General features: G+C 38.4%; 1 protein-coding gene across 3 annotated transcripts in view; it reads left to right on the forward strand.

Annotated features, from left to right (window-relative positions):
* adam11 (ADAM metallopeptidase domain 11) overlaps positions 1 to 12,900 on the forward strand; it is a 29,997-nt gene that overhangs the window by 2,309 nt on the left and 14,788 nt on the right. For all 3 annotated transcript variants that reach the window (XM_087844665.1, XM_006791202.3, XM_006791201.3), the window contains exons 3-6: positions 2,850 to 2,926; positions 3,362 to 3,428; positions 10,391 to 10,473; positions 11,562 to 11,619. In XM_087844665.1, coding sequence (XP_087700791.1) covers positions 2,850 to 2,926; positions 3,362 to 3,428; positions 10,391 to 10,473; positions 11,562 to 11,619 — 285 coding nt within the window. The remainder of the gene's footprint in view (positions 1 to 2,849; positions 2,927 to 3,361; positions 3,429 to 10,390; positions 10,474 to 11,561; positions 11,620 to 12,900) is intronic.

A 12,900-nucleotide genomic window follows, 5' to 3' on the forward strand; every position in this document is an offset into this window, starting at 1 on the left:
TGAAATCCAGTGCTCATATCCAGTGAAAGTATGAGAATATTTTTAATGGGTAAAGCTCCACTTTAAGTAACAGTACACAGTCATTATAATGTCAGTTCTAAGGTTTTGCACATGAGGACATAATAAAACCAGTTCTTAAAGCTTTTAGAATACAGCTTGAGGTCAATATCGACACAACACAGTGTTTATGTAAGAAACACTAAGCCAAAATGGAGAAGCAGTGTGTGGAAAGCCAAGGTGCACCCCAGGATTAAGTTGCTGTAGAAGCACCTTTAGATGCAATAACTTAACTGACCTAACTTTACAATGGTAGGTCAGTCCATTGAAGTTCAGGCATTCATTTATGCACGGCTTGCTTGAGGTCTGGATCTCTGTAACACCTTCAGTGTTGATCTCTTTCACCATTCTATTGTAGATTTGTTGCTGTGCTTGGGGTCATTGTCGTTTGATGCAATTTCAGTCAAGTTTTAGCTGCCAGACTGATGGCCTCATATTTGACTCCAGAATATTTTGGTATACGGGGGAGTTCACGGTCGACTCATTGCCTCATGTCCAAGCTCAAATCATCACCCCTCCACCACTGTGCTTGTGGTATGTGGTGTTAGTGTTGATATGCTGTGTTTGGTTTTTGTGCATTACAGCCAAACGTCTCCACTCTAGTCTAATGTTATGTTTTGTTTTGTTTTTTTCAGTTCATCTGAGGTTGTAGTTACTGAATTTTTAGACCTGCTAAGTTATTTCATTTTTTTTGTTATTCCCTTGTATGTAAAACCTTTTTAGCGTGACTGTATAGTCTGGTGCAACTACTGAGTTTTAAAAAACTGTGGGTCCATTTGTATCTGTGGACAACAATGTAACGTGTGAAACTAAACTGTAGTGTGGCCTGAATTATGATCAAAATTTAAATAAGAAAAATATAATAGTGAGAGTGCTAATGGAGCATTTGTATTGCTGCTCACAAGCCCCGTTGTGGTCTTTTATTGTATGGTATATGGACCCAGTGGAGGTTTAGATTGATACTAAGTGGTTTGCTGAGAGTGCAGGGTATTGCTAATGAGACCTGCCTTGCCGCTGGCCAGTGAGCACTGACGGGAGCTACTACAGAACTCTCTTTTAATATGGATTGGGCTCACCTTGGAGCAAGGTTAGACGGAGACAATGAGCCCTCAGCACAGAATTTTATCCAAAAGCCGCTGGGTGGATAAGATGTGTCTCCTCTGGGGAAACATTCCTAAAAAAGGATATTCGTATTGTAATTTTGCTGCTTATATTTCCTCTGCCACCTATAGCTTCTGCTGCATATCTGCTCTACTTAGAAGGATAATCCTTTTATTGTAAGCAAGTTTTAGTCTCTATCCAGGGTCTAAGAAATAAGGTATCATCTTTCGTTTGAAATGTAAAACCCTCCAAGGTGAATTTGTGAAACAGCAAAAAGTGTCTGCGTTCGATTTTTGACCATATTTTTAAAGTTAAAAAGAAGAAAAATGCTCATACTGCACACTAAATTTGACATCAGCACACATTACTAAAAGATCAGCAAATGTAGAGGTCAGCTAATTAGTTGGTCGGATCAGATCCAATATTCATCCAGTTCTCCTAATTGGGTAGAATAATGTGAACATGTGCTACACTGGCTCAGATGCTGCCACCGCTCTGCGGTGTTGAGAACGTTCCCTCATCCAAAGGAGTACATTTGTGACTCTCCTGAATGAGCAGAATTATGTTTATGAGAGCAATTCGATCTTTAAGAATAATGTGGCAGTGACAGTGTCCACTGATGTAGTGATGAAACCACAGGGAAGATGGCTTCAGCATCTTTTAGCTTGAGCTTTGTGTTTTGGTTCATTTGCCCTGCATGGTTGGCCTAATTTTCAGTCGACTCTTAAAAGTCAGACAAAGTTAGCAACTAAGTGGTGAATAAAACAAGCCTTAATGACTACAGAGACAAGTGTTTTGCTGTGGGCTTCGTAAAAGCTGGATTTGCCCAAAGGAAGGGAGCATGTAATCTGTTCTGTTTGTCTGACTTGTCTGTTTGTTAGCAGGCTAACATCCACAGTTTTCAAGATGTCATTTAAAATTTTGTGTGACGGTAAATACAAAACAACTGATTTAATTTTGGTGAAAGTTGGGTCTAGGTCACACCGAATGTGAAAAGCAGTAAAAACTTTATATTAACTATCCCAAAGAGTTGATTCTGTTCATCTGGACGTAACGTTTTCAGTGAGAGAAAGCCGCTGAAAAAATGTTTCATCACTCATCCAAGTGACTTATTCAGTCGTATCTGACTGCAGGTTTCCCCAGCCTTAGAAAGAGTACATTTGCTTAATGACTGTAACTAGTAACACTGGCGAACAATGGTTTGTGAGGTCAGTTTCTTGTTCAATAATATGCAAATTGTCATGACCATTGATTACAACAACTCCTCAAAGAGCATTGATCAATGGCCATGAGTATTGTGGCCACTGTGTTAGAACGTCACGGTGGAACTACAACAGACTGATGTTGTTACATTGTAATAAAACCAGACTGACGTTAGCGTGTTGTTGTAAAATGATCATAAAATATCAGTTTTATTATGTTAGTATTTGTTGGTATAAAATCAAAGGGGGGGGGGGGGGTATACAGGGCAGCACAAATTGTGTACAGAGTATTATGTATGTATGTTGAGAGTGATGAAATTAAGATCAAATGTTTGCAGCGTTCCAGACTGTTTCTCTTTAAGGCACCATAAATGAGAAATGATTTTAAATTCAGTTATTAACTGCAGCCGTCATTTTCTTTACAGTATTTATGCCTTCTATGGTGTTCACACACTCCTTCCTCCTTCCCCTTCCCTCACTCTCTTTTAGCCCATCCATTTGGCCCAGAGCAGCTTCTTGGTGAAAGCCTTTGGTACAGCCTTCATACTCGACCTGGAGCTCAACCAGTAAGTCACCGCACACCTGCAAAGCTTACCTCAGGTCTATTAAACATCACTTTAAGTGGTTCACTGCAATTACTGACATAACTATGTTCAGACAGACACATCATATTACACGAAGTGGGTGCTGGCTAAACATTGATAAATAACAGATGGTGTGGCCATATTCAGACCTAGTCAAGCAATACACTGAAGTGAAGTGTCCTAATATTGTAGTGAGGTTTAAGTCACAACAAGTCACATCACACCCCTTTTAATACTTATTAATATTTAATACTTATTGTGACACTGATTTTATTTATTTCTATGAAAGGAGCAGTAAGCAAAAGTCGAAACCCTTGTAAAAGAGATTTATTACTTCAGTACTAGGTCCTTTTTTAAGCATTTCTAAGCACTTTATGTTATTTTTGCTCCTAATATTTCTCAATCTGTACACTCCAGCAATCTGCTGTCTACAGACTATGTCGAGCGTCACTTTGAGGAAGACGGCCAGCTGTCACAGAATATGGTAGGTTTACAGAAACAGTTTTAACACCGTGGCAAATGTGTTCATAATTAATAATAATCGTGGTTAACACCTGCCCTGAAATTTAAAAAGGAAAAACAGTCCAAGGAGTTGGAGGTTGGGTTTTTTGATGGCTCCAAATTGGTACTAGTTGTGAATGTCAGCATGACTCTTTTCTGTCTTTATGTCGGCCATGTGACTGACTGCCCAGTGTCAGCTGGGATTGACTTCAACCTCCTGCAACCTAGCAAACTAACATCCTGCTGACAATGGCTTTGACAGTAAACGCTCTCACATCAAACAATTGAGGCTGAAATTGATTTTTGTAGCTGTTTGTAGAAACATTATGGTTCTCCATCCCAGTTTTGAGTATTCCACCTGAATTAAACCAAGCAGAATCAGTAATTGAGTGACACAACATTATTTTTGTGTCCAGTCCAGAAATGCCTAAAAAGCATGTTTTTGAATGTCTAGAAATAAGTGTAAATGACTGCAAAATATGTGCTAGCCCAGATGTGTTGTTCCATAACAACTCTTCAGCTTATCAGGTCCACACATTATCCTGGACCTGTGGAAAGGTGTCCAAAAACACCTTTCTGGCTACAGCTGCATGAGCCCTGATGGTTAGATTGTTGACATGGCCCTCTCTGTCATGAATTATAAATTTGAGCAAAATGGCCTTTAATAAATCCAAGACGGGCAGACAGCTTGACTCTCGACAGCCTCTGCGAGACGGTGTCTCTCTGTCTGTATCCTCTCTGCCAAAGAACCACCTGACCAATTGGTAGACGGTTGCCATGGAAACCAGCAGACAGCAGCAGTACCAGTGTGGGCCTACTTTGTGTCATGAGGGGAATTCAAATCATGTGCATTTCCAGAAAGGACTAAATCAGATTTTACAGCCACCTTCTAGCCCTGACCTTTGGATAATCCGGGCACAGACATTACATTTGAAGATTATTTCAACGGGTTAAAATCAAAGAAATAAAAAGGCCAAATAATTAAATAGTGCAGGAAGGAGGCATAAAGATTTATCAATGGTCTCAATATGAAACACTATTCGCTAATCAAAATGAAGTAAGATCATTAAATTAACCACACAGCCAGACCAATGTCTCTCTTACTTTGATGTCATTTATCACCTTTTTAAATGACTCAGTATTCCATAACTAAATTTATGTCATATTCTAAGTGTTTTGGGATTTTTTTTAAAGATTCAATTTATAATTTTGATTTTGACTTTATTAAAAAATAATAATATTAATAATTGAGTTTTGGTAATGTTGCTGACCCCAAAGATACAAAGTCTGACAGACCCTACATGTTTACCTTTTTTTTTTTTCCTACCAACTATGTTAAAATTACAATTCTTATAATAATAAGCCAATTTGAGCACAGAATGAGAGAAATGGAGTTGAATAATTACTGCACTAATTAGATTGATAGTGGCCCAGTAATAGATCCCTGGGGAACACCGTAAAACAATCACATTAGAATGGCAGTGTTTGAATGTTGTGCTAATTTAATCTAGAAATACACTTAGATTAAAAACAGGTTTAATGCCATTTATTGTTATTGAAAAGCCCATAAAAGAGTTATGAATATGGTAAAAAATGTATTAGTTATTATTTTTTTATATTTTTTTCTTATTTTGTCCAGCGGCTCCACCATTTTTTGGTAACCTTTATAAATTGTAATACATAAAGCGTGATTATTATTATTAGTAGTAGTAGTAATAGTCTGGTCTGTAGTCAATAAATGCAGTAGAAGTGAAATGTTAAAAAAAACCCCTCAAAAATGTTAATTTAATTAGTACTCTGGTCAGATTAATTTAGTCACTAGATTTCTATGTCTTAACTGCTTCATTTTCTTGCCTCCAAGCAGCACTAAGAACGTTTATGCAGGCCCCTCCCCTTTCCATCTGCTCTATACTGATTTATTTAGTTTTACAGGGAAGCCAGTAAATTGCCTGTCTTTGTGTGTCACCTTTTTCTCATTGGCCCCTGTGGATCCTGGTTATTCTGCTGAGCAGGTGACTGTCTCATTCAGATGTAATCTCAGTGACACACAGCTAACAGAGAAATTAAATTATGAACAACGATGGTTGGAATTGACATGAGCTGCGTTTTTGAGTTCTAACATTGCCAGCAGATTTTTTTTTTTTAAATAAAACTTATTATCAACCATTACTAACGTTTTTTTCCTTGTGTTGGGTTACTGTGTTCACCTGAAAACAAATGGGTTGTCAATAGGAATTTCATTTAACTTCACTCTGATATGTGCTGTTTTACTCTAATTGTCGTAATAAAATGGTGACATAATTGCCAGACTGATTAATGCACAACGGGCTACGACAGACTATCAGCTAGCAACACTGCATGTGAAATGAACCCTGAAGACTGATGAATTAGCTTCTCTGAAACACAGAGAGAAATGGGGAGTCTTTTAGATTGATTTGCATTCCTCCTTCTTCTTATTGTCTCTTCTTGCCAGCACCAGATGCTTAACGCATCTGGAGGAAATAGTTTTTCCTCATGATTTTAAATACTCTAAAACGTAATGCTTCTGTTCTTTCCAGTCCTCTTTTTCACTTTACATTAGTACCTATTATTTCATACCCTGCCACCCACCCACTGCTCTCAGACTCTGAACAATGCTGAGTCCAGACATCAAGCACTCCAGCTTTTCTAATTCTGTTACAGCTGATTATGTCAAGTTCAGTACGGTTGTTTCTGCAGGACATGACTGTCTCAATTTGCGAGTGCAAGCAGTTTTTTTTTTCTTTTCCTTTTTCATTCATACAATTTCTTTGTTTTAATGTCATAGCTCACTTGTCGCTGTCCTTCCAGCACTAATGAAATTTCAGCGTGGTTTAAATGAAAGAGTGAGTGGACATCATGTGAAGTGCAACTCTGAAAAGCATCCTCAGTCCCTGACAGTCAGTGTGTGCCTGCTGTGTCAGGCAATTTGATTTCCTCCATTTAGTCTCGTAATCCTACCTTTTATTTATTTATTAACTTGCTAAGTGCTGTGAGTTGCTTCACTATTCAGTATGAATGATGAATGTTCTTTTAGTCCTCGACAGACTAGAACTGGTGCTGCATGTAAATAAGCTTCATAAAAATACTGGGACTTACTCTAATGTCTGGAAGGAAGCGCTATGTTTAATTTATTGTTGTTAGCTTTGAGCTGATCTCTGAAATTATACATTAGTGTAAAAGTTTAATGTTGATTTTCACAGCCTTAATTTTGGATATAAATCTATATAGCAAGCTGCTGATCCTTATTAGTTTTATTATTGCCAGTGAATTCGGCATTTCTCATGTTTCCTTTTAGCACAACCATGATGTTTACATGTGAGTGAAACGCCCAAGTTGCACTTAGTACATGCCCATGCTACAGCATTATTTGGCCTCTTCGTGCTGTTGGCTGTCAAATGAAAATGATTCACTGATTTTTATGGTGTTGTAAATAGGGGAGGAGTTAGGCCGTAATTTTTCCCAGCAGGCCACATGAGAAACTGTGGCTGTTGTGAAGGCCCTCTCTAATAACCAGGATTCACTTTCGCTCAATATTAAAATTAATTATTTGCCTTTTTTAAGCTTATTGGTGCAGTCCAAGTCTTTCATGGGGCGGTTGTAGTGATCTGCATGAGAAACTGTGGCTGTTGTGGAGGTCTGCATCAATACCCTGAACTCAATCTGAATAAGAGTCCCAGCAATGTAGAATCACCAGCTGACCATACCGTATTAAATGCATGTATTTGGACTGTGGGAAGAACACTTCATGCAGTATAATAAAATAGCTAACCTTGTGGACCCACCCTAGACATGTTCTTTCCTTTAAATTTTATTCATATATAGTGTTTCTATGCTTTCGTGAAGACAACGCCGAGATAGTTTAGTTACGTTGATGCAGAACTTTTTTAAGCTAATTAATGGCTTTTCTGAAGCCTTGAATAAATTGGGTCAGAACACTATGAGATTACAACTTTTTACATGGAGACCTCATCTTAGTTTAATCACACGTAACTGTTGGCCTTTAAGAGTTAGCAGTTTCCATTGCTTCTTTGGTTTAATTGAATCAGAATAAAATGTCAGACAGCATTCTGCTCCAAGAGAGCGGGCCTCATATAAAGCTCATGTGTGGCGAGGGATAAAAGAGACACGTGTGACTGACTTTGGACTGAATGATGATTTTGTAGCTGACAGACAACCAGACTGATCATTAATTTGTCATCAACAGTAGCCCGACTGTGTGTGCAGATGTACCTGTGAAGATTTAATCCACCTTCGAGAAGATGAGTTGAAATGACCTTGCAGTGAAAGTAATACTCAGTGTCAGTTAAAATACATTACACATGCCCTTTTGTCTTTGAAAAGTAACAAGGATGTCATGTGTCTGAGAGATAACTTGGACATGACAGGATCTCTCTGTGAGCTTTCAGCTTTGAGCTGGAGCTCAGAATAAAGGTCGGCCAAGCATAAAGAACAGCAGCTCCAAGTTGCCCCTTTTCTTTTTGATCTGTCGGCCGTGCTGGATGACAGCAGGATCGGGTAGCAGACATGACTTATTGGGGTTCATTACAAACACCTGAAACTGACTCTCTCGCAGTCACACGCATGCATAAGCACGCACACCTGAGTTCCAGGTATTTGCAAACAAAACACCTAACTTTAATTTCCATTGTCTCTGTTAAAGCATGCATGGTTATTATTTGTGAAATTCTTTGTTCCTTCAACTTTTTTGAGCTCGCACATTTAAAACCATGCTCGTGTCACTTGGCTGACAGTAGCCAGTCTCCTCTCAGATTGTCGTAATCCGATCGTTCCTGTACTGCGAGACACAGATTACAAACACTACGTCCAAAACACGATCGTTCAGTTGGAGCCTTTTAGGCGATTATGAATAATCAGGTGGAGTTATCTGGCAGTGAGGTGTACAGGTTGCTCCTTTCAGTGGTTCTGGAAAGAGACAGTCACTCATTATCAGAGCTAATTTTATCCTTTATTAGAGGGGCATACAAGCAGTTCATCAGCCTTTAGAACCTTTTTTTTATTTTGTAGCTCTTGTAGATTCTGTCTGTAGTTTTTGGGGGGATTTTTCCAGATGAATCAACAAAATTAAGTGGTGTCAGCTGACTGATAGATGGTGTGTAATGTATAGCATAATATAACACTTTAAAGTTGCATGTTTGAATATGTAGGATCCAGTGACTGAAAGTCAGATATCTCTGCTTCCGTTGTGTTAATATAACCTTTTTTTTCCATCTCTCTTGAAAGCTCCAAATTTGAAGTCCCTAATTTTATGAACATGCATTAAGAAATTAGAGAAAATTTATTATCTTCAGTTTATTAAATCATTGCATTCTTTACAATGGGGAAAAAAAAGCTTCTTGTGATTTTTAGGGTCAATTCAAAATAGCTTTTTTATAATTATTTTTAGCAGAAAAAAATGTATACACATGATTTAAAATGACAAGTTCATTAATTATCTTTCCAGAGTTGCATTTGAAAGTAGCTCCATGAAGTGACCGCTTTTCTCCTCATTAAAATACCCTCAGCTGTATACCCTGCTACTGTCCCTTCCTTTAAACTTTCTTCTCATTGTATGCCCCTTGCAAACAGAACGGTTGGAGGTGGGGCTGCTGTGCTCACAACCACAGCACATGTCCAGGACATCTGCAATCACTGACATTATACGGAGCCAAAAAGGGAAAAAATACTTTTCATAGTTAAATTTGTCTCAAACAACTAGCATAACGGCTAGCTTAGCACAAAGTCAACTTAAAACTTAAACCATCAGTACTAAAAGCATGTTTTCACAGCGTAACCTTTATTAAGACTTGTGCCTGATGTACTGAACAATATTCACTTCCATATTCATGGTGGCTGTGGCTCAGGTGGTGCAGCGGGTTGTTTGACAATCGGAAGGTCAGCGAATTGATCCCCAGCTCCTCCGGTCTATGTGTTAAACTATCCTTGAGCAGGATACTGAACCCCAAGTTGCCCCTGATGCATCCATCAGAGAGTGTGCATGTGAATTTGAGCTAAAGTGCATGGGCATTCATTTAAGCACTGTATGAATATATGTGTGCTTGGTGTGAATAAGACTTGTAGTAGGAAGTGCTTTGAGTGCTTAAATTAAGTACAAAGGTGCTATATAAGAACCAGTCCATTTACCATTAGCAAAGTGCTAAGTCATGATACTCCTGAACGGAAGGACTTCATCATTTGGTGATCGAGATTCATTTGTTCTGGATAGGATCGCTTGTAAGTCTTAAGTCTTCTTGGTGGATTTTAATTCTCATTAATTTGTATATTATAGCCACAAAATGACGGAAAAGCACATCACTTTCTTTCTGTATTTTACACATTACAGTAACCTGTGAAATGTAATGGATTAAGAGGCATGTGAACTAATACATCATTGACGTTGTGCCTGTCTAATATGCCCATGTCAGGTGTCTGTGTGAGTGATGGATACAGTTTGAGATCCTGTGTACTTCCCAGCTGATGGACTTGAGCAGTTCCTTATAAAACACCTGTTCATTTTCAACTTAAATGGGTTCAACCTTGACTTTAATGAATTTTGTGCTTCAGATAGCTGTAGTTGATGCTATCTTCCAGTGAATTAGGAAATTCTGATGCATACCCACTCACACTCTGTTTATGCACACTTCCTTTCCCTTGCTGAAACTCTACTCAGCTGTAGCTGCTGCAGCAGGTGTAGGTTTTCCCAGACACCAAATCATACAGTCACTGATCTCCTTCAGACAACCCTCCTTGTTGATCATAGGCCTCACGCTGACAGAAAATACCTACCTATGTATATGTGGGCCAAAAGATTAGTAGCATCGAGGGCTTCGCAGACAGTGTTGGCTTCATTTTCTGAAATTTGACATGTACATGTTACTGGATGATGACAGTATCGGTGTCTCACTATTACCTCTTGTTTGGTTTCAGGGAGGGGAGCACTGCTTCTACCACGGGCGAATACGAGGTGTGCCGGGGTCCTGGGCTGCTTTGTCAACCTGCCATGGCCTGCAGTGAGTCCAACGCTGTGGGGCTACATTTCAGATTAAGTCACTACAACAAATGAGAACCCAACCATTGTTTTTAATTGTTTAAAATCAAACCCAATTGCACACACACCAGTATACTGTGCAAAAGTCTTGAGCCACATTTCTTTATATTTGCTTCCAATGAGCCAGACTTTCTATGCCAAATTCTGCACGAAATACCCTGAAAATCAGTGGAAACTAATCTAATTGTTATCTAATTGATAAATGCAAATTAAAAAAGAGTGAAGCCACGTTAATGACAACGTGTACAACCATTGGAGATGTGAGCAGGACAGACGGAACAATTGACGGAAAAAGAGTGGATTTTATACCAGTTTTTAAATTGTGTTGATAGGTCACGTAAAACCAGAGTTATGATATAAATATATGCAATGTTTGGTTTTCTTCCTGAATACTATCGTTTTCATATTTACTGCGGGAAGAAACTGTAAAAACTGTGTTTTATAAGAAAAACGCTCGAAGGCACTCCACCTGTGAGCAAAAACAAAACCAAAAAAACCCCCCACCCTTTCCTATTGGTCGAAAAATGTACCATGTCGACCAATAAAAAAAAAAAAAATGGTATGGCAACATGGCATGTTACAGGAGTGATCCTGTTGTCAGGCCTGCAGGTATCAGGCTGTTGTTCTCCTTTATCTCATAGTGGACAGAAATTATTTTATGGAGTGGCACAAATAATTTGTGTGGCATCAAATTTGATGCAGAACAGCTGATTGTTCTGTAAATAGTTTGAAAAGTTTGGCTGCAAAATTTTTTTTTTTACTTTTTTGAAGAAGTAGCTATATAATTAATTGCCCAACATTGCTCATTATATCCTGTATTTTGCAGACAGAGTTACAGGACTCTCTCCCAGACCACAGACTCATACAAGTCAGAGCTCAACATTATTGAACCAAGATTAAAGACTGAAGGGTCATTTATGTTTAAAATAAAATAAATAATTCTCTCCTTACTCCGATCCACCTTTCTATTTGTTTTCTGATAAATAGAAACACATTTTAGAAAAGAAGTGGTGAAGCAATTATCATACATGATAATTTTGTTTTATTTAGGGGGATGTTTTCTGACGGGAACTTCTCTTACGGGATTGAACCTCTTGGCACTGGAGCGGTAAGTAACTTCCGGCGACGCCATGAGCAGGCAGCGGCTGATAGCACTCTGGCAATTACAGTGTTCTTTTGGGGTTTTTTTTTTGTTTGTTTGTTTTTGGGGGGGTTTTTTTACAGCGTTTTGTGTATTGTTTTGTTTCGCACCTTAATTTTAAAGTGTATATTTATTCCTTTTACCTTTACCTTAGTCTTAAAGTGTATATTTATTTCTTACTCTTCTTATATTTATTGGTGTCTTTTGCACTGAATGAAACTGGAGCCTCGTCGTCTCATCTCTGTATGTACTGTACTGTATATAGCAGAGATGACAATAAAGTTTACTTTGACTTTGACTTGAAGTGAAGAGTGAGTGATCAGTAGTTGGACTTGTTAACTACACGTTCATTTGTTTCATTCATGACCCCCATTTCTTAAGATAGGGAGTCGTTCTTCCGATTTTGTTGTGTTTGTGTGCTTTTAAGTCACAACGTGACAACAAAATGCGCACTGCAAAGATCTGTGTTGTATTTTATTGCACAGTGTTGGTAACTCTTTCCACCTGACTTGGTATGCAGATTTCTGCACTACTAGTCAGATTTTTATTACCTGTCATCTAAATATTTATTTTCATCTGCCATATTTTTATGTATGACACGTATAACTTTCCAAATTATTGTTCCAGATTTTCCACTCCGAGGCAATTTTTTCCAATTACTCTGACACCATGTGAAAAGACGATGCGTTCATATTTTTTCTTTCACTTTTTATTTATGTATTTATTTAAGCAGGCCACTGTCTTTCAGTAGAGGACTTTGAATCATGTTTGGGAGCTGCTTTGTCAGGTCTCACTTTCTCACAGTATCGCCGCTCTCCATAACTTACCGTCAGTGTTACTCTATCTCTGAGTTTCTGTGTGGAAAGTATTGAATATACACACAATCCACCACTACGGAAACATTTCCAGTGTCTGAAAAGAAGCAGATTATCTGCTGGAGGCAGGTGAGCGAAGGAAAAGTTGACAAAAATAAAGTTTTGACCCTTTACAAATATTCAGATTTTGATCTTAAAAGAGTTGCATTTAAAATAAATGGAGATTCAACAGAGTGACTGATGTGAGTGGGATAAAAGTGTTTAGAGAGGAAGAGGCTGAGCCTTTTTTTTTTTTTTCTTTTTCCATTAAGGCTCACAGTGATCGCAGTACAGCTCAATTACATAGACTGGAGAGATGAATCAATAGCCTCTCAGCTCATCTTCAAACTCCCTCACTCTCTTCCTCTCTCCTCAGCTCTCTCTCAAATGGGTC

This window comes from Neolamprologus brichardi, chromosome 8, assembly GCF_056152115.1.
Source record: "Neolamprologus brichardi isolate AB-2024 chromosome 8, ASM5615211v1, whole genome shotgun sequence".
Lineage (NCBI taxonomy): Eukaryota > Metazoa > Chordata > Actinopteri > Cichliformes > Cichlidae > Neolamprologus > Neolamprologus brichardi.